This window comes from Trachurus japonicus, chromosome 20 (genome assembly GCF_045865225.1).
Source record: "Trachurus japonicus isolate A0001 chromosome 20, Traja_1.0".
NCBI classification, from domain to species: Eukaryota; Metazoa; Chordata; class Actinopteri; order Carangiformes; family Carangidae; genus Trachurus; species Trachurus japonicus.
The window spans coordinates 23867762-23895715 of NC_140926.1; the positions used below are offsets into that span (position 1 = coordinate 23867762).

A 27954-nucleotide genomic window follows, 5' to 3' on the forward strand; every position below is an offset into this window, starting at 1 on the left:
AAAAAAAAAGTCCAGGTCCGATCGAACGACCGAGCGACCGCGTCCTGTCCGTCCTCTCTCCCCGGCGCACACTCACTCCGCCTCGGCCTGGATGCTGCAGGAAGCCCCTTCTTCGGACTTCCACCTGGATCTTTTATTCTTCCGCGGCGGCGATCCGCGGTTGTCCCCGCCGGTTTGAGTGCGAGGCAACGGGGACTGGGGGGATGGAGGCTCAGTCCGGGCTGTGAGCAGACTGGTTTCAGGGGGGTGGTGGAGGTGTGGGGGGTCGCTGTGTGAAGCCCCAGGCCCTGCTTTGCTTTGTTATCCCGGGCTTGGTTTTTTTTTTTTTTTGCAGCCCTCCTTCCACCGTTTTTCTCAGGCTGATTCACCATGAAGCCTTTTCCCTGAGAGTTCCACAGAGCTGGGAACACATGGCCACAAGCCGGATTTAAGGCGATTATTCTCCTTTTGCTCCGGTGTGTTTTTTGAATTGAGGATCCACAGAAAAACAGACCTCTTTTCTTTCTGTTTTCCTCCTATTACTCGTTCATCCTCCCTCTACTCATCCATCTCTTTGTGCCCCTTATTCACCAGTTCTCTTCTACTTCTCCATCTCCTCTTCACCTCCATTTATCTCTCACCTCTCATTCACTACCCCTCCATCTGTCTCTGTTCTATCTCTCCCCCCCTCCTCCTCCTCCTTCCCTTCCTCCGTCCTCCATCATGGCACCAGTGTGCCGGTTGTCGGGGTTCAGCAGCCTGCTGCTCCTCCTGCTCCTCCCCGCCGTCCGGACCTCGTTCCCCCGCAGCGGAGGCGGCAGCAGCGCGGAGTGCGGCCCCGGGAAGGCCGCCGACTGCCCAGGTGAGACACAACCACCTGGACCTGGTGTCACCGGCGATGACCTCAGGCCTGGTGTGGGGTGTGTGTGTGTGTGTGGGGGGGCTGTTGTATAGGAGAGGATGTTTTCTCAGGGTTCCCACGCGTCTTGGAAAACCTGGAAAATGGTTGACCAATTTTCCAGTCATGGAAAACACATGGAAATTGAGTAAAATAGTCAAATGTCCTGGAAAAGCTTTAAGTTGCCCAAGAAAATTATGTATCACATCATGACAGCAGCTGCCAGATCTCAGTTTGACATTTTCAGACCCCACCAAGGATTTCTTTCCCAATCCTAGTGAGAAAACTATCCACGTTGAGTTGTTGAGTGTTTCCTGTATTGGACCTGTTGTCTTCTCTGATGAAGGACAGATAGATAATGACAGAGAACTGTTGTAGGTGTGGTTTAAAAACAAAAAACAACATGTTTTTGCGTTGTTCTATGATAAAATTGTCTTAATTTCTAAGCATGTAAGATATTATGTCATAGATAAGTTGGAGACATCGACTGCACATCTTTAAATCAGACTTCTGGGAGAGAGAATGATAGAAACATAGAAACAAACTGTTGAAAAGACTTCTCCAAAGCATGAATGGGACGGAGGATGTGTTGGTGTGAAAATGATTCCAAGAAAAGAGTGGGAATCCTGTTTCTGTTCTGTTTCCCTGTGGCTGATCTCAGGTCAGAGGTCAGAGTCATCTTTCTGCCTGCTCCTCCATCTCTTATTGAATGCTTCAGTGCTGGCTGATCACGTGATCTATTTGTTGTCATCCACCCATCTTTTGTGTTTCAATCTGTTGTCATGGTGACTGTCTGCAGCTCAGGAGGAATCTGGGGGTTTTTGCTGTAGTGATGTCGGCTGGCGACCGCTCGCTGCCATCTGAGGATCACGTCTGTCTAACACCTTGATTGTTCTTGCGTTTGTTCCGTTGATACCTCAGATACCTGACATCAGATCAGTGTTGTAGATCGGTGGTGTCACCATGACAACAGAGACATTGGATGGAACCACCAGGCCCCAGCAGCACCTGTGCTGTGTGATCAGAGGGGGGGTGGAGGATGGTTTTAACCCTCTGAAGCAGCCATGTTGCTCATTGAAGTGTGAGAGAGGCGGTTCAAGGCCTCCATATGTCAGCCTGTGTGTGTGTGCATATGTGTGTGTGTGTGTGTGTGTGTGTAAATGTGTGGTTGTGTGTCCTGACCACTCCTCACTTTAACATGCTCTATTTTGGGGTTAATGACAGGGTGGAGAGCCGGGGCGAGGTTAAAGCCTATATGTATATGGACTCATGGACACATCAAACTGGAACCACATGCACTTTGAAGCAGCCTGGTGTTCTATATTTTTCTTCTAACCACAACATCACATGTGCAGCCAAACCAACACAGAACTCTATGTGTGTGTGTGTTTGTTTGTGTGTGTGTGTGTGTGTGTTTGTGTGTGTGTGTGTGTCACAGTCTGATTAGGTTTGTCGGACCCTAATCATCAGTTGCGTGAGTCCCAGCAGGAAAACTGTCGTCCCAAATCCGGCGTGGCCGATTGATGATCGCGACATTTTACATTGTCACTCGCCCCCAAATTCCTGCCACTTAAAAAAATGAACATCATTCATCTCTGTGTCACATGACGACACGTCTTCCTCCGCCCGCTGCTCCCATTTCCTAAAAGTCCAGACGCCACCACACAGAGGTCCATCCTCTACAGCAGCCTGGCTGTTCAATGACACATTCAGGTGGGCCAGATTTGAAAACCGAGACCTTGAAGGGATAGTTCACCCAAAATTGAAATTTCACTCATTATCTACTCACCCTCATGTGGACTAAGGGCTGGGAGAAGTTTCAGATTTATCCGTTGCTTCTCTGAGTTACTGTACAGGGGGTCTCGACGTAGCAGTGCATGTCCATATAACGGTTGCAAATGGATACCAACTGTCTTCATAACAAAAAGACACACCAAAAAACATCCAAATACCTCCATGCTGCTCGTATGTAATGTCCGTCTTGTATTGAAGCCCCGAAATGCGAAATTGTCCTGAAAAAAATGAAATAAGTCTATATTTCAAGCTTGTTTTGTAGCGGAAGCTTCTCGAAGCTCCTCTTCCCGGTTCGTCCAAATATGACGAACCGGGAAGAGGAGCTTCCGCTACAAACAAGCTTGAAATATAGACTTATTTCATTTTTTTCGGGACAATTTCGCATTTCTGAAGTATCAGAGCTGAGGAGTAAACGCTGAGCAGCTTGATTGAGTCATCATGAGGAATACACATCAGACATCAGGCTAACATAAACTTAGACACATTCTCCCAGGGTACATTTCAAAAGAGTCACTCATTATCTCATCTATTACTGTTACTAAACACCTAATCCAACATCTTTATATATCTGTAAATGTATGTGCGTCTATCTCTCTTATAACATCTGCCTTCGATTTGTTAACTTCTAAGCAAAACATGTCCATGAAGCAGAGCACCAATTCACACTGTCCTTCAGCTCCAAAAAAGGGCACACATACAAAGAAGAACATAATACATGATGTTAAAGCAAAAAGTTCAGGTGGATAATACCCTAGATCAGGGGTTCTCAACTAGTCTCACTCCGGGACCCACATGGTCATTAAGTCGCGACCCACTTTATAGAATTCAAACCAAGATAAAAAAATTTTTTTAAAAGCCTTTAAAAACTACTTTTGCTCTTTATTGAGCAAAGTGCATTTCAGAGCAGATGAATGAAACTGAGGAGGACCATGACAACTGCATGTAAGTGAATAAAAATATATCAAACTGCACAATATGTAGACCAACAAAATGATATATTTGACTTCTAATGCATCTCTGCATTCAGAGCATGTTCACAAAAGTGAATAAATAACAAATTGCACAAAATAAAGACCCACAAAACAAGGTATTTTCACTGCATTCAGGCCACATTAATAAGAAACTGATATCTTTGCATTCAGAGCAAATAATAAGAAACTGAGAAGGACCATTACAACTGCATGTGTGCAAGTGTCGTGTGCCTTTCAAAATAAGTTATATTTCAAAGTAAAAGACATATCCAACATCACATGCGCATTAAATATTTACTTTTTTTTGCCCAGCTGTCCGCGACCCATCCAGAACAGGTCCGCGACCCACTTTTGGGTCCCGACCCACCAGTTGAGAACCACTGCCCTAGATAATACACTACAATACCTTTAAGGGAATAAAGCCCTTTTCACATAGGATGCGGCGAGCGCAGGCTGCACACAGTTTACCATTCATTGTGTATGTGCTTTTCTTGGAAAGTAATGATATTTAGGAATCTTTACGATTCATTAATCGTGGCGTTTAATACCATGATTATTTGTAAAAACCAGTAATTGTGACATCCCTGGTCCTAAATATAAATAATCTGACCCTTCACATTGCTGCGTATTTCTGTCTATCTCTTATTTAAACTGCTCAACATATGGAAGAGGAGGATTCATCGTCCCTGTGGAGATGGATTCCGTCCTTAAAGGTCTGAAGGAGTTTGAGCAGACTGATTTGACCTTTCAGCCTGTGAGTTTGTGTTCTCGCTGGTGCTTTAATTTCAGTTTGAACCTCAGCAACTACAAGTCTTTACTAAGCTGCCCCACTAACTTCACTAAATGACTCGTGGAGATTCAAAAACTTGGTGCTTTATTTTGAAATCGAGTTGACCAACAGACAAGTCAAACAGTTTTGTCAGATTATTTCAAAGTAGATGGTTTCAGAGCTGTGTTAAATAGATGAGTGTTGCAGGCCCAGCAGCACACTGTGGTGATAATAGCTCTGTAATAAGTAGAAGGATCTGTGGCTTGTGGAGATCTGAGGAGCCAACGTGAACCCTGAGGGTTGTGTTGAGCATCTGAGCGTTACACAGACTGGGTTCAGCCAACAGTTGATGAATTCATGAAGGAGTCTGAAGTTTGTTTGCTTCAAATGATCCTCGACTAACTAAAATCAATTTCCCTTTCAACTTAGCGAAGAAAAACATCCGAGTCCAATTGATGTTTTGCTCCAAAATCATTACAGTCTACAGTCCAAAAAAAGAAGAGGAAGACTAAAAAAAAGTATTTGTCCACAGAAAAAAAATAATGGTCTCAGTGATTATTTTTCTGTTTGTAAAGGTTTCTGTCTCACCAGGAACCAAAGAGGAGAGACATGGACGAGAAGAAGACAAGCTCTCAGACGTGTCTCTGATCTAAATGTAGAATCAGAGCTAAAATAAGTCTCTGATCAGGAAAAACCTGTCTGGTCTGAAAATGTGTCTTTCAGCTTTTTTTTAAGGATCTAAAAGAAGAGATCTTTGATTTCTATTTTTAGAAGAGCAGAACTATATTGGAGCGTGTCCGCCCACTTCAGCTCAGTTGAGACGATCCACTTCGATCCGTCCTTTATGAGCTTGTGACTCGTTGGCTGTTGCACAACAGAAAGTGTGTCGATGAGCCCGACTAAAGAGTGGAAGTGATGATGGAGCTGAACATTGTCAGATCTGATCAGAGGCTTTGATTTGAGCTGAAAACACAGAATGGACTGAGTTGTCAGGCGTCGCTGCTGTAGTCTGGTTGTAGTGTCTGTCTTTCATTCAGGAAACTTCTTCAACTTGTTTCCAGAGGGAAAAACATCATCAGTTCATCACTTTAACCTGTTAAGAAGCCCATAGGGATGAGGTTCCTAAACAGACCTACCTAAAATAAATCAAGAATAGCTCCACAATCATCAGGTCAATGTACATAATCGTGGTTTTAATGGAGAGTCAATACCTCAGAGAATATGACTCTACTGCAGTAACACTGAGACTGTTCCTCTGTCTGAGCAAACTGATGAACCAAAAGAAAAAATACATTTTTCAGCAACTCCTTGACTACTGTACCAAAGTATATGAGAGTATCTCAGAGCATATAGCTTGTATAGAGGCTTTATAGTGAGGACAGTACCAGGCAGACTGCTGTTTTGACAAAATGCACCCAAAATTAAAAATTCCTCCATGCTGCTCGTATGTAATGTCCGTCTTATATTGAAGCCCTGAAATGCAAAATTGTCCCGGAAAAAATTAAATAAGTCTATTTTTCAAGCTTGTTTGTAGCGGAAGCTCCTCTTCCTGCTGTCCTCTTCCCAGTTTGTCCAAATTTGACGAACCGGGAAGAGGAGCTTCGAAAAGCTTCCGCTACAAACCAAGCTTGAAATATAGACTTATTTAATTTTTTTCGGGACAATTTCGCATTTCAGGGCTTCAATATAAGACGGACATTACATATGAGCAGCATGGAGGTATTTGGATGTTTTTTGGTGTGTCTTTTTGTTACGAAGACAGTTGGTATCCATTTGCAACCGTCATATGGACATGCACTGCTACGCCGAGACCCCCTGTAACTCAGAGAAGCCACGGAGGACTCTGAAACTTCTCCCAGCCCTTAGTCCACATGAGGGGGAGTAGATAATGAGTGAAATTAAAATTTTGGGTGAACTATCCCTTTAAGTGTTGTTTTAGTGGTGTCAGGGCTTTTATTTTGGAAACATTAGAAAGACAGTACCCCCATGGCATTTCATGAACAGGTTATGGTTATACACATGAACATTCCCAGTCCTCACTATCAGGTCCTTCACATTGGAACATTGGAAGTTTGGCTCACAAATGTGGACACACACAAATAATGCTCAGAACTACACCAAACTTCATCAACAGTACAAATAGGGTCCCAGCAAACAATACGAGGCATCATACACCTGCTAGCTTAATCTAATTCTTAGATAATTTTCTCAATAATTCAGGAAAACAGAGACTATTTGTGTCTGAAGTGAATGCATTACTCTTCTCTAAATCCATAACAAGCAGCTTAGCTCTGTTTGTAGTATTATATGGAGGCATTGTTCACAAACAGACTCACAGCTCATTAAATCCCTCTTAGAGCCTCAGTAAAGTGGCAGCCATTATGACGGTGAACACTATTAATTTTGCATGAGATGAGTTTGAACCTGTGTGAGAGCAGCTCCTGTGGTCCAGTGTTCAGCTGTTACTGAGTAGTATGTGAATAATGTATTTGGTTTTATAAAGAGCATTTTTATGATTCAAGATCATTTGAGTGATTATTATTTTGTTGTTATTAATATCTTAATAAGGACAGAGCCTTCTGAGGTGTCCCTGCAGCAGCTTCAGCCTCTGCTGCAAAGACTTGTCCATGTACTGCAGCTAGAGGCAGTTTGAGAAGAGATGATGGAGAGGAAGGAGAAACAGAGGAGGAGGAGGAGGAGAGGGATGATGATGATGATGAAGTCATTAGAGCGTGAGGGGACCAGGGAGATGGAGTGATACATTGGAGAGAGGGAATCAGTGATATTCTTCCACTTGAGTTAGAGGCTGACCTGCTTAGCTCACTGGCCTCAGATCAGCTCCTCTCTCCTCATCACCGCCTCCCATCAAACACTTGAAGGAACAGTTGAACATCCAGAGAGGGAACTGGCCTCATTCTCCTGCCAGCGCTCAGTCACCGCACAGCATGAAGACCGGCCCAAACCAGCCGAAAAGTAAAGTCACTCATGCTGGAACTATTTCTCGTCGATTAACAGTGTATCCATCCGCCTGGTGCTTTAACGCGACCTCTGAAAGCAGCTTTGTCTCTCCTGGTCCTCGGCCCCCGCTCTGACCCATCACACTCCACTGACTCATCAGTGTCTCACAGTTTTAAAACCAGTTCACACTCCGTCACACACTCTGTGGCACGGTGAGCCGCCGGGACACACGTCTGAAGACGGGTCCGGAGCAGAGGACCGTCTCTGTGGACAGAGTCTCTGCTGCAGAGCTCCAGAGTGATCTGACAGCCTGTTTTTTTTTTTTTTTTTCTATTCTCAGTCTGTTCAGGTGCAGGAAAAAAACAAGAACTAAACACGTTACTTTAAAAAAGTAATTACTATAGTTAGTAACTGAGTAGTTACTACATAATTACCAGGAAAAGTAACTATTGCGTTACTTAAAAAAAATAAAATGCTCAAATATGTCAAATTACTTGGACTCGCCCCCTAATCTCCTGTTTATCTGGAACTAACCAACTCGCCCCCTGTCTGTGTGGAGGAATACTGAGTGAGTCGGTTAGTTCCCGATAAACAGCCTTTTTCTGTCTAGTTGATGGACTGAAAAGAAAATGTGTACATACTGTACACTTGTATTATTTTGTGACAGGACTTCTTGTGTCAAGTAACGGCGCTATAACGGGGGAAACAGTAACTTTTTTTTATTCCCATCACTGATCACATCACACACACACCAGCCCAGCTCAGACTCAAACACACAAACAGATCCTGTTGAAGACTGAGAGCTCAGACACATCTGGGATCTAGTCCAGAGATCAGGTTAAACAAACTCTGACTCTGAACTTTGATTTGATGAACCTGAGTGTTCAGCTCCATCAGTTCTCTCTGAATTAAAGCTCCATGTAACTTATTTAGCTTTTTATTAGCAAAAATCAAATATGTCTTTCATAAATCCGTATTTCACTGAAGTCCAATCACACCCGCATACAAATGAAAGCTTTCTGGTACCTTAGAATGAGTTGTTACAAGTCGTTACAAATACATAAGTTGGCGACGCACCGAACCGAGGCGGCCATGTTGCATCGCCATTTTTTATGTCGAGTGGCAGCGTGACCGTAGGTAACCATAGAAACTCAGCGGAGCTGTGGGCTCGGCCTGTTAAAACTGTCACCACTGTGTAGTGTGAGGAAGGACGGAGGCACTGGTGTTGCATTCAGGTGCAGTCAGGCAGACGGCCGTCGGCAAACCAACCGGATGTCATTTTACTCCACCAGAGAAAGACGGTTAAACGTGGGTCAGGTAAACAATACGACATCACCATGACAACATATTGTCAGGCCTCTATTGTTTTGCCTCGTGCTGGCGGACCACTTGTTTACATAGACGCTTGTTTATCCTGTTACAGACAGCATCTGTTGTCTGTCTGACGTCTGCCTGATTTCATGTGAATGCAACATCAGGAATATGTTCAAATATGCAACCGCACCGCTAGATGGGGGGAATTCCTACATATTATACCTTTAAGTGCATGAGGAAAATAAAATAAAAATCATCAATGGACTCTGATTCATCAATTCAACATCATCATGGCAACTAGTAAATAAAGAGGAGACTGGAGCCTCCATTATAATTGAGTGGATGAATGTGTCTCTGCTGGCTGGTCAGAGATCACAGCAGCAGGACTTTATTCCAGGGAGCAGCTTTAGTGACAACACAGAGTCTCTTAACTCACTTCACTATAGCTCTGATTCACTCTGAGAAGCCAACCTGAGTTTCTGCTGTGATTTAAGAAGCTTCTGTTCTGTTCTGTTCTATCTTCCGACAGCAATCACTTCTATAGAGTGTTTGGTCTGAAACACGGGTCTGTCAGTCACTCTGCTCTGCTGTAAGCCGAGGAGAAAACTTTCCTTGTATCCTACAACCTTTATCCAATGAGGAGAGAGAACGGCATAAAGGGGCGGTCCTCTCTGTGTGTGCAGCCAAGGGATGCGCATGAATGTGGTGACGTAGGGACGAGGGCGGGGACAAAGTCAAAAAGCCTTGATGCTATAAACAAATTTATGTAGTACTTATATCATATTTAAAACCTGAAAACGGGTCACTGGTGACCCGAACACCAGAGAAAGGTTAAGCAAGATTTTTAAACACAGACGTCTTAAACTTTACACTCAGCTTCAACTTTAAGGCTTTTCCACCTGAAAATCAGGTGGATTTCCCCATCCACATCCTCTGTCTGCATCCAAAGAATAAAGTAATACAAACTTTTATTTACAAAAATAAACAGTTGTAGGTTTTTGTTCCTATTGTCTTTGTTTATACAAGAATTATATTAGTTATATTTTAATATGGATACATATAATTCTGATAATCTCACAACCTCAGAACTGATAAAAGCTCTGTGAAGTCTGCCTGAGGGGGGGCCCTGACCACTGACCCCAGGTTGGGAACCAGTGGATTAGAAAATAAAAGTCTGATAAATAAGTCTGGTGTCTAGAGGACGATGCTGATCCAGCTCAACTTCTTCACTGCTGCTGCTATTGTTGTTTTAAATAATAAACATGTGTTTACAACACATTCATCCACTTACCGTAATTAAAACGGAGGCTCCAGTCTCCTCTTTATTTACTAGTTGCCATGGTGAATTGATGAATCAGAGTCCATCGATGATGTTTTTTTATTTTCCTCATGCACTGATGGAGCTGAACACTCAGGTTCATCAAATCAAAGTTCAGAGTCAGAGTTTGTTTAACCTGATCTCTGGACTAGATCCAGATGTGTCTGAGCTCTCAGTCTGTTTGTGTCAGTGGAGATTGTTGCGATGTTGTTGCCCTCAGAAATAGCAAATGAGTATAAAACCTTATCCATAAATTGTGTCAATAAAGTTCTGTGCAAAGGCAGAACATGAAAGCGTCCAGCAGAGCAGTGTTTATGGGATACATCCGTCTGTCTCCAGCTGTGATTATTTTTTTATGTCACATAAAAGAACCACACTCTTCCTGACTTTGGTTCCTGCTTCACTTCCTGTCTCTTGTAGTTTCCATATCGTCTCCACTCTGACAAACATCTGTGTGCAGGTTGTCTTCAGCGTTGTCGTGTGTAAACGGAGCCTTTACTCACATCAACTCCCCACAGGCTCCGGACCCGGCTCCCTGCAGACCTGTCAGACTCTGTAAACAAGCTGTAATTGGTTCCTGATGCAACCGCTGGCTGTCAGATGAGAAGTTAGTAACTATAGCAACCAAACATTATTGAAAAGGTGTGTGTGTGTGCTGACAGCTGTGAAGGCTTCAGGGAGATGTTTGAAAACCTCCAGACGAGGATGAAGATCAGAATGTGAGCTGACAGGTTGTATCATCACTGACCCAGTTCAGTGTCTCAGACTGATGATGGAGGTGACTGGAGTTTAAAAACGGCTGTGTGAAGCTGTAGGTGCTGATGTGAGCTGATGTAGCTCAGGAAAGGCTGAACCGGACATATGGATGAGTTGTGATGGTGGATGTCATGTGTAGACTCTGTTCAGATGCTGAAATGAAGCAAAGAGCTTCTCTGTCTGGTAATCTGAACTCCTCAGCAGCTGCAGCAGATGTGTGTCGGGTCCATGTGTCCGTGTTTGTTTCAGTAAACCGACGCAGCTGCACGACCAGAGAATTTGAGAAATTTTTACCAGCTCTTGTGGAGAATCGGCTCCACCAGCTGTTTATCTCCGTCACCCAGTCAACAGCAGAGACCAGACCAGACCAGACTCAAGTTAGAGATGAAAACCTGATTCTGTTTCTTTCTTTTTGACCAATTTTTATTTATTTATTTAATTTTCAGGTGGATCAACAGTACATAGTGTTGCACAGCAGAGTTGAGACACATAATATTTGCAAAGAGTTTCAACATCTATTGCTTGTTTGACAATCGTTATCCACAGAGCTTTGACCCTGTGATCTGTAGCTGCTACTCTCTCTCCCAACCAAAAGACATGTAAATAGAAATACATTTACTACTATACTGTATATACTGTATGTATGTAGGCTATAACTTAACTTTAACTGCCTTGTGGAATGCTGTGTAAAGCACATTGTGCACAGAATGAAATGTGCTATATAAATAAAGTTTGCGTGCTTGCTATATATATTATATTAGTAATAATAATATAAGAGTTTCCTCTAGAAATATACAATATATACTTCTTTACCTCGCAACTATTCTTATGTATATTTAAGCAATACATCACGACATGCTGTGGTATAAGGTATAATGTGTTGCTTTTATAAAACGGTTACCAATAACGGCAATATGAAAGAGGAATACACAGTCAATTTAATGTAGCTTTTATTCAATCAGAAATACACTATTATCTAATATAGCCACACTGTAAAGGGAAAAATAAAAGGAATGGTCCCACCATCTCCAGACATTGGCTCTGCATGTCGTATTTTCCTCGTCTTTTTTTTGTGAGAGGGTCACGTCTCAATCCACTCTACCATTGTTAACCCTCCCCAGATGTGAAAGTTAACCTTGAACATGTGAATTCAACTAATTTAATCAATTTGTTAATGTCGTCAAAACACTGGCTACCTTTTGCTACCAAACAGACAAACTTCCTGTCATATTTCCCTGAGGCGGAGTGATATGCTGTGATAAGGCTTTAGAATTGCAGCTGTGGTATACACTCATTATGTTATATACACAGTTAACAACCAATCAGATTGCCAGATTTCACATTTCCATTATTATATAGTCATTGAACCACCACATATGGAATGTAGAATGTGCAGGATTCTGATAATAGATGTACAGGTGCTACCAGTTGATATCAGAGTAAAGCTTTAACACACATTTCAGGCCTAGTCCACACGAACACGGGTATTTTTGAAACCGAACTTTTCTGGACCCCGGTTAAAAAAAAATTTGCGTCCACACCACCGGTGTGATAAAAAATAACTCCGTCCACATGAAACCGCAAATCCGTCTTCATGTGCATTCCAAAGCAGTAGGTGGTGATATCACTCCTAACAGGAAAGCAGCTGTAACCTGTACCTACAGAGAGAGTGGAGGCTCAAACAGCTCAAACTGACCGGCACCGCGAGTCCGCGCTACTAACACACCCCGCCCGTAATCTCTTGTTTATGACAGATACGAAAATACACAAATACACACATCGTAACGACAATCCAATCCATCAATCCACTGATTGATTCTGAAAGGCTTCATTTAAAACAAATGTACAGGACGGAAGGAAGCAACACAGTGGGGAAGTGACCGCAATTTACAATTTGATAAAAGCCTATTTTAGCCATATCAGCATGGTGGGGTCCGCCCGCTATTCCGACATGTCTCTATTTAGACATCCCGCTATTAGACGACATCCCTCTATCTAGACATGCCGGTAGTCCGACACTTTTTGATACCGCTATTCCGATTTTTTTTTTTTTTTTTTTTACAGCTGCGATACCCAGGCGCGTCTCTCTCTCTTTTCTTTTCAGCATGCCTGTCACCGGTTTGATGAGGGAGTGATGTTCTTAATTTCAACAACTCAACTATCAAGTCGCAAACAAAACTAACACACATGATAAACAAACAGAACTATGCTGCAGTTTGTTTGTCAAGTTAACCTGTCACCTTCAGCACCACGGACAGCGGAGAGCTGCGTCTGTGAGCGTCTGGGCTCTGGGCTCAGGGCCTGGGGCCTCATTTATCAAAACTGTAAGTAAGCAGTGTAAAACTGCTGCTACTAAATGTTTTGCTTTAGGCCTACGGAGAAAAGACACCCAAAATATTTACACCTTTTTCAGATCTATCAAACTGTGCATGCACAACTCTCCGCAATTTCTCTTTGATAAATCAAACTGGTTACAAGAATGGTGTGCAGTTGTGCACGTGAACACACCTCTGCCCCCGGAATGCGTAGACACAATGGTCAGCACGTGCATATTAATTAGCCATGTGCTCTCTGTGGAGCAGCAACAAAGTTATTCTCTCTTCAGCTGACTTCAGTGACAGAATAATAACAGTCTCAGTAGCTGCAGATCAGGGGTGCTGCTGCCGGTGTGTTTTTAAACTTGGATGTTTGTTTTTTCTTCTTCTCTCTATAGGCCTATGTATTTGTGTATGAGAAACAGTGTCTCAGATGAAGAAAAAAAATCAGGACAGGTCTGACTATAATGTAGCCTAATCAATCAATGTCGGAAAAGCGGAATGTTTGAAAAATAGTAAAGTGCCCCCACTCCGACAATGAAAAAAGAATCTCGGACTAGTGGGACGCTTGAAAAATAAAATTAGAAGTCAATGTCGAAATAGCGGCATGTCGGAATAGCAGCATGTAACCACATATGGTGACCACGCGGTTTTGTATTAGTGTCCGCATGTTTAGTGATTATTGATATTCACAGGAGCGTCTGAGTGGTCAGTGCATGGTCAGCGTCGAGAACTTGACGTGCTAGCAACAGTAACTAGGGAGGGCAGGGATTTCTGAAAAATGTCCGGTTTTCCTGTCCACACGTGAAGCTGAAACCGGAGTTTTCGAAAAAGTTCACCCTGGACTCCGGTTACAAAAAACTCCGGTTTCAGGAGCCCAGTTCTGCGGTTACGTGTGGACGAAAGGCCAAACCGTGTAGAGAAACACACGGTTTCAAAAATACCCGGGTTCGTATGGACGGGGCCTCAGATTCTTTCAGTTTCAGTTTGAATCTCACAGAATAATAACTTCCACTGTTACACGCTGAGCACATGTGGAGGTTTCCATCTCATTTGAAAACCTGGTTCCCAGCTCTTTTGACCCTTTTGACCCCAACTTGAGTCCCAGGTTGGACTTCAGCAGGTTTCCTGTCTCCATCATTTTGTTAAACAAGATTCACGTCTTTCTTCACCTGCTGGCGCCGACAGATTTATAATGGTGACCCTCAGCATCTTTAAAGAGTCGTCAGTGTAGCGTCTGCTGAGATGGAAGTTTGTGTTTGACAAACTAATATCATGTGAGACCAGTGTGATGTCATCAGAGTCGTCATCAGACACATTATGAAGGAGGCTGTGGTCACTTTAACTCTGTTGTCCTTCTGGGTCAAACTGACAATCTCTTCCCTTCCTTCCTTCCCTTCGTCCTTACTTCTTCTTCCTTCCTCTTTTGATCCAGTTGACCTCCCTCCATCTTTCTTTCCTTCCCCTTTCCCTTCCTCCTTTCCACAATATTTTTTGCCTCCCTCCCTTCCTTCCTTCCCTTTGTCCTTACTTCTTCCTTCTTTTTTGACCCAATCTATCTTTCCTTCCTTTTTCCTTTCCTTTTCCCCTTCCTTTCTTCTTTTTTTCCTTCCTTCCTTCCTTCTGTCTCTTTATCATTCCTTCCTTCCTTCCTTCCTTTCATCTATCCCTTCGTCCTTCCTAACTTCCTTCCTTCCTTCCTTGGCCGAGGAGGACAACAAGAGGGTTTAGTCAGAGCAGTGATGTCAGCGGTCGACTCTAACACACCGACATTGATTCTGCAGCCAGAGAGGATCCTGGGAACTCTGTGTTTCTGCTTTTTTGTCCACCCATGCCGATGTGTGTGTGTGTGTGTTTGTGTGCACGAAGCAGGTTGTTCTGGCTGCCTCAGCACACTGAGGTATTTACTAATTACAGGGGAGGCAGGGGTCATGACCCCTGTAATTACCAGCTCTAATTGGCTAGCCTGCGGGGGCCAGCGGCCAATCGGCTGCCATCATTAAATTACTACCCTGGATAATAGTGTGTCTCTGTGTTTGCCAGTGGGTCTGCATTGTTGTTTGTGTGTTTTCATGTGGCGTCTGTGTGTGTGTGTGTGTGTGTGTGTGTGTGTGTGTGTGTGTGTGTGTGTGTGTGTGTGTGTGTGTGCGTGTCAGCCACGCTGCTGGTCTACATCTGTAGGACAGATCCTGTGGTCTGTGGTGATCCAGATCAGAAGGCTTCTCTGGCTCCGACTCAGCTTTGAGCTCATTACAATCCTTAATAAGTTTAATTAGTGACTCTGCTGCACAGATATGATCAGTATGTAAACACACAGATTGTTTAACACATTGTAATGTAGTTAGCAGCAGATAGAAGGCTGTTTAAAGTCATTAGAGCTGCAACAGAAGCTACAGTGTTGTCACTGAGCCATGGACTTGCTGCAGTCTTCACTTGGACTCTGTCTGTGTGAGCTGGATCAGCTGTGATCAGCTCCTGTCTGCAGGGCAGCATCATGTTCACACTGTTACTATGAAATGGAACAGACTGCAGGAAGACTTGAGGAGAGCAGAGAATGTGGACAAACTGAAGACCAATAGCTTTTCAGCCTGGCTTCACTGAATTTTATTATTTTTATATATCCATAAGACCATTTATTGTTTTAATTGCAGTATCGCTCTATCCCCTTGATCTGTCTATACATTATACATATCAATCTATTTTACTTTCCTATTACCTATTTAGTGACACTTTATAATAAGTACACACTATTAAAGGTCATAGCTACAACTTTTTCATCAAAAGGATAACATTTTCAAAAATAATGCATCCACAGAATGTCTAGAGGGGTGCAGAATAAAAGTATTAATTTTACTGAATTTTAGAAAAAATAGTATATAAATAATTGTTTAATAAATTTTGGTGGGTCCGAAATATATAAATATTTACATCTGGTTACGTTGGCAACGTCGGCATGGAATGATCTCTGTGGCAACAGCATTAGAACGTTGATGTCATGTGTAACTGGCAACCAGTAAAACAGAAGGTTGGAGCAAGAGCAGAGAGTGAGAGAGTTCTACACCTACTGGCCAGGAGGAATTAAACTTGTAGCTATCACCTTTAAGCATTAGATAAGTGTTAATAAATACTGAATTCTTCATTTATAACAAATGAATACACATTACTATGTAGTTTATAAATACAGTTAGTGCTTATCAATGATGAGTAAAACATTTAACTGTTTATAAACTAGATACTAATGAGTATTCATGTGTGATGATGAATCGGATGAATTCAGTATTCAATGCGTAATAGTGTGTACTTATTCTATTTTAGTTCATTTTTATTTTTATTTTATCCCATAACACTAATCTATTTTATCTTTTTTTTTTTAGTGTTTTCCCCATTGCAAGATAGCGTTTCCTCGATACCTTTAATTCTAGTGTTTTAACATTCTTGTGTGAATGCTTGTGTATATGTGACCCCTGTGTCCATCGTTTTTTTCATGTAAAGCACTTTAAACTGCTGTGGGCATGAAAAGCGCTATACAAATAAAGCTTGATTGATTGATTGATTGATTGATTGATTGATTGATTGATTGATTGATTGATTGATTGATTGATTGATTGATTGATAACTGTCACTGGATCACTGTGATAGTGAAGGAGACCTAAAAACAGGAGGATTCTCAGTGAGGGAGCGTCTCTTTAACATGTTTTTTTTTAATGGACTCTACCTCTGAGGTGGATGTTAGGTTGATATTGTGTTGTTGTTCCTCAGCTAAAGGCTCATGTCGCTCCGTCTGTATCTCCACCTCAGATCTGTCAGAGAAGAAGAGCGACCTGCGTGTGTGCGACGCCGGGACGTGTCGCTTCGGAGGAACCTGCCGCGAGAACGGAGCCGACATCAAGTGTGTCTGCCAGTTCCACGTGAGTCTCTCACACACACACACACGCACCTTTTGACTTTGTCACATTTTGAAAAAAAGACAACAAAAACTTCCCATACTCATGCTGCGTTCAAGACAACTCGGAAGTCGGAAAAAAACGAGCTCCGAGTTGTAAAAAATGAATTGAACGGCGCCGAACTCGGAAATTACAGGTCGGAAACTCGGGTATCATATTAGAGCTCCGACTTTCCGACTTGACGTCACGACAACATCAAAACATGGCAGCCCTCGTCTTAAACAGTTAGAATTTAGACATTTGAAGTTGTTTGTTGAGGTTTTAATGCATATTTTTGTGTATTATTGCAGTAGCCTATATGAAATACGTTTATATTAAGCTGTGATTGTTGTACAGTGTGAAACTGTGTTCCTCGTATATGACGGAAATAACGTTTAACTGTTATCAAGGCTGTAACATTATATGTGCACTCATCTGCAGCGTCTCCTCTCCTCCAAAATAAACATCATTTACTGCTGCATTGATTTTCCGTATTCAGCTATGAGCTACAATACGCCAAACTTCCTTCAGGTATCCATGTTTTTTCTCTTCCGAGTTCCTGCAGCGTGAACGCAATGATGTCGGAAGTCGGAAATTTCCGAGTTGGGAATTCCGACCTCCGAGTTTATGAACGCAGCATCAGGTTTTGATGCACATGTTGTTACCATGGATACAAAGTGATTGGCATTGATAGCGAGCACTGGTAAGGTCGCTCCTGTCCTGGTTTATCTTCCGAATTCAAACGTCTGTCACAATGTCCTGCTTTGGGGGCGGAGTCAGGCCTTTGATTGACAGTTTAGCACCTGCATAAACAAACCAAACAGCCTCATCCACTCTGTCTGTGGAGAGGAGATGAGGTTTCTATTCATCTCCTCTATTGATTTACCTTCACTGACACGTCCAAGGCCAGAATTAATGTTTGATGTGTTGATTATCAATATATAAAGAGGGCAGCTTGAGCTTCACAAGGTTGAAGGGTTGTTGTTGCCAAGGTAAACCAAGCTGGTGTGTGTGTGTGTGTGTGTGTGTGTGTGTGTGTGTTGCAGTGCAATAAAAAGTACGTCCCTGTGTGCGGGTCCAACGGAGACACGTACCAGAACGAGTGTTTCCTGAGGAGAGCCGCCTGCAAGAAGCAGAGAGGCATCAGCATTGTGTCAGAGGGACCCTGTTACCACGGTAACGCTCTTTTTTTTACTGACATAAACGCAGATCCACAACAATGTAGAGTCGGTTGATTACTTTGTAATCAAAAAGACACGATCATGTTCTCTGGTGCAGAGAGGTTTCTTGTCTCCTAATAAACACATGTCTCTGTCTCTGTCTCTGTCTCTGTCTCTGTCAGATGGTGGTTCAGGATCTGGAGATGGAGGTAAAGAAACGTATTTGTTGGTTTTCTTTGGAACATTCAAAACATGACCGATGCTAATGATAATGGTAGCAGGGGCGGTCTTCCATGGTCGCACAGGGGGACACCCGCCCCCCCCTGCAATCTGATAGCCCCCCCCCCCAATGGTCATTGACTTGTGATGTCAATCACTGTGTAAAGCTCTTCACCACTGCTATGTTCACTGGACAGAGCTATAAGGCTAATGCTGCGTTCACATGGAGTCCGGTAAACGGCAGACGGCATGCTGGACTCCATGTTAGTGGACGAGAGGATGGCGGTAAAACTTGGGGGAGCACGGCAAAAAATACTGTGAACGGCAAACGGCAATGACGTCCCGAGTTCAAATATTTTAACTTTTGCCGTCTGCCGCAACGGTAAACTCAACCGAACGTGACGTGTGAATATGAGTATGTTGACGTTGCCATAGCAACATGGTGACGCGTCTTGCCGTTGTGCTGTGCCGTCCGACAGTTTGTTTGTTTTTACCGTTCCGTCCAGCGGCATTTGCCGTTTACCGTCTGCCGTCTCCATGTGAACGCAGCATAAGGCTCTTAATCAACTCTGTACAGCAAACATCCCAGTGTTCTGTCTAGTAAATAAAGAAAATGGTGTAAGATTGTTATTGTTCTCAATTTGACCATTTGAGTCATTCTTGTTCTGGTTATTCTGAGATGTACAGAGTTGAGCTCTAACTACTGGGTTAAAACTATAAGATATTGATGTTCACTTGGAGAATTTATTGTGTTGCTTGCTAAGACTTCTTATTTACAAGATAGAGTTGATTATTGATTGATTATAATTTTACAACTGGAAAAATGAAAGGTCATAGTGAAATATTCAATGTGGCCAATGATACTGTAAACAGTGTGTAAGTGTACAATATCAATATTCAAGACAGCGATCAGTGGCAGCTTTCATTGTTGTTACCCGCTGTGCCCCCCACCAGAAAATACTCTGGACCCGCCCCTGAATGGTAGACAAGAAAAGACGTGTTGTCATGACGTTTTGTGTCTCTGCAGATGACGAGGGCTCCGGTCGCGGTGGTGGTAAAAAGGCATCGAAATGTGGAAACTGCAAATTTGGAGCCGAGTGTGATGAAGACTCTGAGGATACACTGTTAGTACACACACACACACACGCATGCAAGCACCATCGTGTTCAGATTTATCCACATTTCAGCTTTTCTCCGTTGGTTTACATTCTCAAAACAATAAGATCAGTTGGCAAAACAGTCCTACAGTTCAACACAACGCCATCAATCACTTCACTCAAAACAGTTCACTCATGTGTCAAAACTACATTTCTTTCTCATATAAATTGCCAGTGCCCCCAAAATGTTTGTCCCTTTTGACAAATTTTGACAATTGAACAGACCATTGTGCATGTGATGACTTATAGAATGAAATGATGCCATGCTAACTGTGGGCTACCTGTACCTTTACCTACCTAGACATTTGCAATTTGATGAAATGAATGAGAAATTCAATTCTGTTGTGAACAGAACAGTTGCCAAGTGGTTTGGAGGTTTGTCCATGTTGTTTTGAGAATGTAATTTCTGTTTCAAGAAATGAGCCAAACCTATGGAGTAAAACTGTAATATGAATATAGTGTTTCATAAATAACCTGTTTAATGGGCTTATTCCAGTAAGGCAGGCTGGAAACCATGGAAGCGTAAAACTCCACATAACCAGTGGAAACACTTTGTTTAATCCTGTTGTCCTTCTGGGTCAAATTGACCCAATATGTTCACTTTCTCCCTTCCTTCTTTCCACAATCCCTTTTCCCTTGCTTCTTTCCTTCCTTCCTTCCCTTCGTCCATACTTCTTCTTCTTCCTTCCTTTTTTGATCCAGTTGACCTGGTCTGTCCCTCCATCTTTCTTTCCTTACCCTTTCCCTTCCTTCTTTCCACAATCCTTTTTGCCTCCCTCCCTTCCTTCCCTTCGTCCTTACTTGTTCCTTCTTTTTTGACCCAATCTGTTCTCTCCCTCCATCTATCTATCTTTCCTTTCTTTTTCCCTTCCTTATTTCCTCCCATCGTTCCCTTTGTCCTTCCTTCCTTCTTCCCCTTTGTCCTTCCTTCCTGCCTTCCTTCTATCCCTTTATCCTTCCTTCTTTCCCTTTGTCCTTCCTTCCTAACTTCCTTCTATCCCTTTATCCTTCCTTCCTCCCTTCCTTGACCCAGGAGGACAGCAGGAGGGAGTCAAACGTGTCACAACCAAGTTATAGCTATTATCTAAGCAGCAAAATACACCCTTCAAAATAAAAGCCTCTCCACAGAAGATTCCCCAGGAGTTCATGATGAGTAAATCATACAACTGCTACACAACTAACTTTGTATTTGTGTTTGTGTGTTCAGCTGCATGTGTAACATCGTGTGCAACGGACACAACGACAACCCGGTGTGCGGCGGCGACGGCGTCACCTACGACACGCCGTGCCACGTCCGGGAGGCGTCCTGCCTCAAACAGCTCAAGATCGACATCAAACATGTGGGACGCTGCCAAGGTAACCAGACAACAGGAAGCTGCTGATCGATGAACACTAAACTCTCACTGTGCCGGAGTGACCTCAATAGCTCTGTCAGCGTCTAGCAGCAACGTGAGGAGCAGCAAACGTCACATAGAGAACAGGCCCCGAGGACAGAGAGGAGGAGGAGGAGGAGGAGGAGGAGAGAGAAAAGATGATGACAAGTAGAAGAGAAAGGGAGACAAAAGAAAAGGACTGTCACAGGAATAAAAAGAAAAAAAACAAGAGAAGACCAGACATGGGAAGAGGATGGCATGAAGGAAGAGAGTAAGAGAGAAGATGAAAAAACTGTGTGAGAGGGTGGATGACAGGAAGGGAAGGAGGAGATAACCAGAAAGAGAAGGAAAACAAAGTGAAAGCAAATGGGGAAAGGAAAGAAGAAAGAAATGTAGATGAAGACCAGAGGAACAGAGGAAAGGAAACTGAAGGAGAGAAGGGAGAGGGAGGGGTAAAGAGGAAAAACGACATGCCACTTTTTTGTCTAAAAGAGAATATGGAGGAGAAGATAGATGATGCAAAAAAGAGAGAATACATCAAAGAGAGAGAGAGAAGGGGGATGATCGAAAAGGAAACAGTAAAACATGGAAGGGATGGGAAAAGAAAGGATGGAGAAGAGGAGGAGAAACGGGAGGAGAAAGAAGGAGAACAGAAAAAATGTAGAATAAAGGGGAAAAAAGGAGACTGTCTTTCAGCTCATCTATATTGAATGATGACCTGACCCCAATCTGAAAACACACACACACACAGAGGATTAACATGGCCGACTGAGCAACCAGCTGGTCACATGTGAACATGACAACCTGCTCCTGTGTGACATCAGAGTCCCACTGTCTGTCTCCATGACACCAGGACAGATCCCTCAGGCTCTTTACACTTCCCATTTGTTGCCTATATCTGATCTTTTGACTGTGTGTTTACATGTTCTATCAGAAGTGACCCAGTTCAGATATCTGCTCAACACCTGCCCTGCCTGCCTGAAACAAATAAGATAGTTTTTTTGTTTGTTTGTTTAAAAGAGGGGAGATTATAATTCCATAATAATTCTAAACAAAGGTGAGTCTGGTGCTCAGAGTTTATATCCAACACCTCACTGTTTACAAATCAAATCAAATGAACTTTATTTGTCCCGCAAGGGAAATTTGTCTGGGGCAAGTAGCACAGGAAGAAACAACTGCCTTGTACATGCAATACATACACACAGCAGAATATACAACAGTAACGATGGCAAGCATACAATAAAAAAAGAGAAAGAAAGAAAGTGCGGTGAGTGCAATAAAGAGGTTAAAATACAGAGTTCGAGTAGATTATAATACAAAGTTCAGATAAAAACATACTAAAAACTAAAAAGCAAGGGATGTGGATTTAAGGCTTATATTGGTGACGTGCACCGTGACACAGTAAGTGCAATAAGAGCAGTAGGACAGCAGTGACACAGCCAACCTGGGTGTATAAGCCTCTACCTGGGGGCAACACAGGGCCAGCAGGTGGACAGGCAAACCGGACGGTGATTGACAGACACAAAGTGAACATCTAGTCTGTCCTTACAAAATAAAGTTAGTGATGTGGCTGTGTGGGGCGGAGCTGCTGAGAGATGAGCAGCTGACACTAGTTGTGCCTCCATTCGATCCTCTGTCACTCATGTAGTGAAGACGGGACAAAGCCTCTTGTGGACATTGTTTTTCCTCTCTTGATTTCTAATCATCTCGTTTCAGTTTTTGCCGGTAGTGAAACGTGAAATCTGTTGTTCCTCTCTTTCACACTCCCTCCCTCGCCCTGGATCCGCATAGAAATGAATGTTATATGAAAACAAGAACTAGTGAAAGAAAAAAACAGATGCTTGGACACCAAGAAAATGAAACACTGAAATAACTCCTGTGTCCGTGACCACAGCTGGCCACAGCTGGCCATGCTCCAGGTCAGTCCCACCGGTCAGTCACAGGCTACAGAGGTTCAGTGAAATGTGTGGGCACACAAATTAATATTATCATTGATGACGTACGACACGCACTGCCAGGAAAGATCCGACCTGTCTGTTTAGACTGCAGACGTATTGGCAGATATACGATTTGTATCTGATTTATTTCCACATATAACAGGGGCCTGAATCTGATCTGACAATTTACAATTCCATGCGTATTTGTCCCGTTTACACGTTCATGTTACAGATCTGATCTGAGCCCAAAAATGGGAATTGGGCCACTTGAACCATGTAAAGACTCTACATGATTCAAAAACCACTGCATGGTTCAAGTGGCTCCATAAAGTCAGAAAATGATCAATGAGCCAACTCTATATATATTTAACCAAAGGACTTTCCTCAAAGGTGATTAGATTATTATTATCCTTTTTATTATTTAAAAGGATACCCGGGCACTGGTCCCTGCAGCTATTTCATAGCTGTTGGGACCAGTGCCCGGTGCGATTGCCCGTGGCCCTAATTATGAGACAGAGTTGTTTTTGAGGCAAATGCGTAACCGTAACTAACGTTTTGGAGTTGTTGGATTGTGTATTTAATTTGATGAGGGATCTGTGGAAACACCGTGCAGCTTTCATCTCTCCTCCACTGATCTAGAAACAGCTTACACCGACAATTAAAGGTAATGAACCTACTCCTAAAACTATAGGGATTATGCCTGGCAATAGGTGAATTTGCCAAAATGTTAAAACATCCCTTTAACACAGAGAGGTCTTTATAGAAAATGCATAATGTTCATTCTCTTGAATATACATACAAGCACATACTGTACCAGTATCTATATACATTATAACAACACTACAGGAACATGATCATCTCAGTCCTGGAGGAGAAACCTGCACCACTCACATAGGACAGGATTGTGTGTGTGTGTGTTGTTTACAGCAGCACTCAGCACTCTGAGTACTGTGGTACTGTCATGTTGTCAGTGCACCTTGCTCCTCACAGACACTCACACCAATTGATGTGTGAACATCCTGAGCCTCTGTGTCCTCCTGCCTCCACTGCTCGTTCACCCACAACATTTACTGGAACAAGGGTGAAGAATTCCTTCCATCCTGATTAAGCTTCTGTGTGTGTGTGTGTGTGTGTGTTGTTTGAGTGTCTCCACCTCCTCTTTTGTGTGTTCTCAGTCAGCAGTGCAGAGCACCAGTGTGCGTCATGGACCAGGCAGACAGGAGTCTGTCAGGTCCTTTTGTTCCTTGGTTGTTTCCATAATCACTCACTCTGGTTCTCAAAGTGGAGTCCGGAGACCCCCAGGGGGCCTTTTTAAAAAAAAAGTTATTATATTTTACCACTTTTTCTTTTCTTTATTTTAGTTTTTTTGAGAAATTTTACCACTTATTTTCTAGAAATGTTTAAACATTTTTGAAAAAATTGTACCAGTTTTTTCCCAGAAATGTCTCTACAATATGAACAAAAATTCAGGCCATTGGACCTAATTTGAACGTACATAACGACTAAAAAAGTAACGTTCTTCAGTCTCAACACATTTTGGTGTATTTCTGGTGTTTGCTTCAAAGTTTTGTCCAATGGGGGTCCTTGGTCTAATTTGTACCAATTTAGGGGTCCTTGATGAAAAAAAAGTTTGAGAACCACTGCTCTATTTAGTCCTTTACATAGAGAGTTCACCATTGTAATGTATTCACTCACTGTATCCAAACTATGGTGTTGTTTCTTCTTCAGGGACAATTGTCTCCTTGTTTTCCTTTTCCCCACTGAGCATCAGCTGTGGTGTGGGAGACTTCAAATGGTCCAACATGGGGCGACATTACATGTAATGTGTAGTAATGCTCCCTGTTGTGTGTTTGTCCTCAACAGTCCCAATACTCTTCAAACACAGCTGTTGATGTAGTACCTGTTCTTTAAAAACAGCTTGTAACCGAAGTGAAAAATGATCAATTACAAGCGGTAATTTTAATTAAAAACCTTATTTGAAACAGTGCAAATGCTGCCACGGCTTTCTAACCCTCCACCACAAAGATAAGAGATGAGAATAATTAGAAAGAATAAAAAATAGTTTAGCAATGAAAGTAGATTTGGTGTCTTATCTTTTTCTTTCTCGTGTGTTTCAGACAAAAACAGGAAGGACGACAGTGTCAAGAGCAAACCAGATGTCTATGGTAAGAACCCCCCCCCCCGACACACACACACACACACACACACACACACACACACACACACACACACACACACACACACACACACACACCTGTACTCCTACAGTGCGTCTCTGTACCTGTCAGTCATAACCCAGGGTTTGTTTTCCAGCTGTGTCCAAGCCTGGTGAGGACGACGGCTTCATGGACAGTCCCACCCCCTGTCCTGACGACTACGTCCACTTCTGTGAACACGGCCAGTGTGAGATGAGACACAACCTGCCCACCTGCAGGTAACACCTGTGTGTGTGTGTTTGTGTGTGTGTGTGTGTGTGTGTGTGTGTGTGTGTGTGTGTGTGTGTGTGTGTGTGTGTGTGTGTGTGTGTGTGTGTGTGTGTGTGTGTGTGTGTGTGTGTGTGTGTGTGTGTGTGTGTGTGTGTGTGTGTCTGTGCCAGGTCTGGTCCAGGTTCTGCTGTTTGTGAGTCTATTAGTGGGGCAGATAAGCTCATATATGGAAGGTATTGTGCATTTTATGACTAAAGCATGAAACTTTCAGCATTTCATCTCTTGGTGGCTGACCTTTGGTGACCTTTAGGGGTCTTTGACCTCAAGATTGGATTTTTCCACATTATTCTCCATTGGAAACATATGAAAATCTGGGAAGTAAATCATTACCAAGAAATGTCTCCATCATTGTGTTTAGGAAGGTGTGTAATATGATGTAATAAAATGTTGAAATTCAACTCCCATGGGAAACCCCCTAAAAGCTACTCAAAGTTGGGGTCCCGTAACCAGATTTTTCGAAAGTTCCGAAATGTTAAATTTGGCCTTTAATATCTTGTGAGGGGTCAAACTAGAGGTTTTTCATGATTCTGAGTTGATTGCAAACATTAGTTTTACACCCAAAACACTCCTTGGTGGAGAAAAAAACAGCCACACCCACTTTTCCTGCTCATCGGAACCCCCACCACCACCAATAGAATGTATTGCAGAGAAGCCATTCTATTCCTTAGCATGGCAGAGGTTGTGTCACATATTAAATACTTAATAAATACTAAATATAATATGATTTATATTCTAGCATTTTTTCTTGTAGGACATTATACAGACCCTACAGGATTTTGTGATGTCACTAAATGTATGGAAACGTTATTATAAATGTAATTATTATGCGGTTCGGTAGCAAGCAGCGAGAGAGAAAAGACAAAAAGCTGGTTTTAGGATAAACGGTTATTTTGGATTAAACAGGATTAGGTTTGGATAATCCTGGTTTACTCTGTGTGTGTGTGTGTGTGTGTGTGTTTCAGGTGTGAGGCAGCGTACGGCGGCTCTCAGTGTGATCAGCTGCTGGACTTTAACATCCTGTACGTGGTTCCCAGTGGTCAGAAGCTTCACTACGTCCTCATCGCCGCCATCATCGGAGCCGTTCAGATCGCCGTCATCGTAGCCGTGGTGATGTGCTTCACCAGGTACTCCCACTCACTCCACCACTACTACTACTACTACTACTACTGCACTTACTCAATTACTACAAACACAGTGTATAATGTGGTATCAATGTGCAGCTGCAATGACTTCATAAGTGTATTCAAAACTCAAAGTCTGAACAAAACACAAATTGAGACAAAAGTTGCATCTACAAGTCTAAATGTGGTTACTGACCTGCTGCTGCAGTAAACATACTGATGGAACTCAGTAAAGCAACTACAAAGAACTTTTAACTGGATGTAAAAGTCTCTCATTTCTACTGATGTCTCTGTTTGACCTACAACAGCAAATAAGTCCATCGGTGGGAAGAGAAGCTATTTCCTTAATAGTGTAACTTAGGGAGGCAGCGGTCAGTCGGTCCACCAGACAAAACCATTTACGGCAGTTAGACCGCAGGAGACAGCACACCTGACCAGGCTATGAATTAATATTGAGATGTTGTTACATTAGACAGTAAAAACCGAGCTCATTTCCGTCGTTATATTTGCGTCATGGCTGATACTGGGACAGGATCAATTGACTGTAAAAAGAATGGACGTAGCACCCGTGACGTCACCCATTGGTTTGGGGGAGTCTCTTTTGTGATCCTAATGGGCATTTGAACTGCGCCATCTTGGATTTTAGTGGGAGTCTACTTTCCATATTTGGAGGAGATGCGGCGGTTTGCCGGCCGAGAATCCGCCCACTGAACTCGAAGCAACCAATTAACAGCCGGTAACTGTCTGCGAACCTGTTACTCAACGTAACCACGCCCCCATTTATGTACGAATTTGAAGCCAAAACAACACTTTTATGATAATATGACGCTTTTTCCAACTTGCCACGCTGACATTATTTTAACACCGTGGTACTTTTTAAGGTTTTTTACACTGTGACATTTTCAGCTACACTATGACTTTTAATGAAGCATATAGTGGAATTTTTTCATGACTCTATAAAATGACTTTTTGAACTTAGACATTATAGCCTATAGTAGTATTTTTTGACTCACTATACTATGCAGACGGTTCTTCATGTGTTCATCATGGAAATTAAGTCACACAATAACTACCGAGCCATCTCCGTGACAACTAAGCAAGTTGATGAAGACCATGAAAAAATTTCTTAGGGAGAATTTTGACAAAAATAATCTCCACTCAAAGTCCTGCTACAGTTATTTTCTCAAATGTCAAGAGGGAATTTCACACATGTTTTTGTATCAGTAATAAATCATGTTGGAGCTTGTGTTTCCATATGTAATGATGTCGTCAGTCACTGGTAACAGCTAACCCTAACCCTGTCCTGCAGGAGGTGCAACAAGACGAAGCGTGGGCGGAGACAGAAGCAGCACCTCGGCCACTTCCCGTCAGGAACGTCCTCCAGGATGATGTAGCTGCTCAAGTTTCTGTGAAATACAACAAGTCCAATTTTTCGTACCACACAGACAGACTGCATTTTTGATATCTTGACTTTTTGGTGCCTCTTTTTTTCCCCCCTTTTTTAAA

The 27954-nt window shown here is 42.7% G+C and overlaps 1 protein-coding gene across 1 annotated transcript; it reads left to right on the top strand.

Annotated features, from left to right (window-relative positions):
• Positions 1-27948, top strand: LOC146966959 (tomoregulin-1-like). Its single transcript, XM_085763570.1, has 10 exons — positions 1-841; positions 16871-16980; positions 18042-18171; positions 18338-18364; positions 19402-19498; positions 20739-20887; positions 24959-25006; positions 25155-25275; positions 26290-26451; positions 27758-27948. The coding sequence occupies exons 1-10, from the start codon at positions 703-705 to the stop codon at positions 27840-27842; spliced, it is 1068 nt and encodes a 355-aa protein (XP_085619696.1). The 5' UTR covers positions 1-702; the 3' UTR covers positions 27843-27948.
• The last annotated feature ends 6 nt before the right edge of the window (positions 27949-27954 follow it).

Coding starts and splice junctions, on each gene's coding strand:
- LOC146966959 (XM_085763570.1), top strand. CDS start 703: ATGGCACCAGTGTGCCGGTTGTCGGGGTTCAGCAGCCTGCTGCTCCTC. Junction 842..16,870: donor GAAGGCCGCCGACTGCCCAG/GTGAGACACAAC, acceptor TCTCCACCTCAG/ATCTGTCAGAGAAGAAGAGC. Junction 18,172..18,337: donor AGAGGGACCCTGTTACCACG/GTAACGCTCTTT, acceptor TGTCTCTGTCAG/ATGGTGGTTCAGGATCTGGA.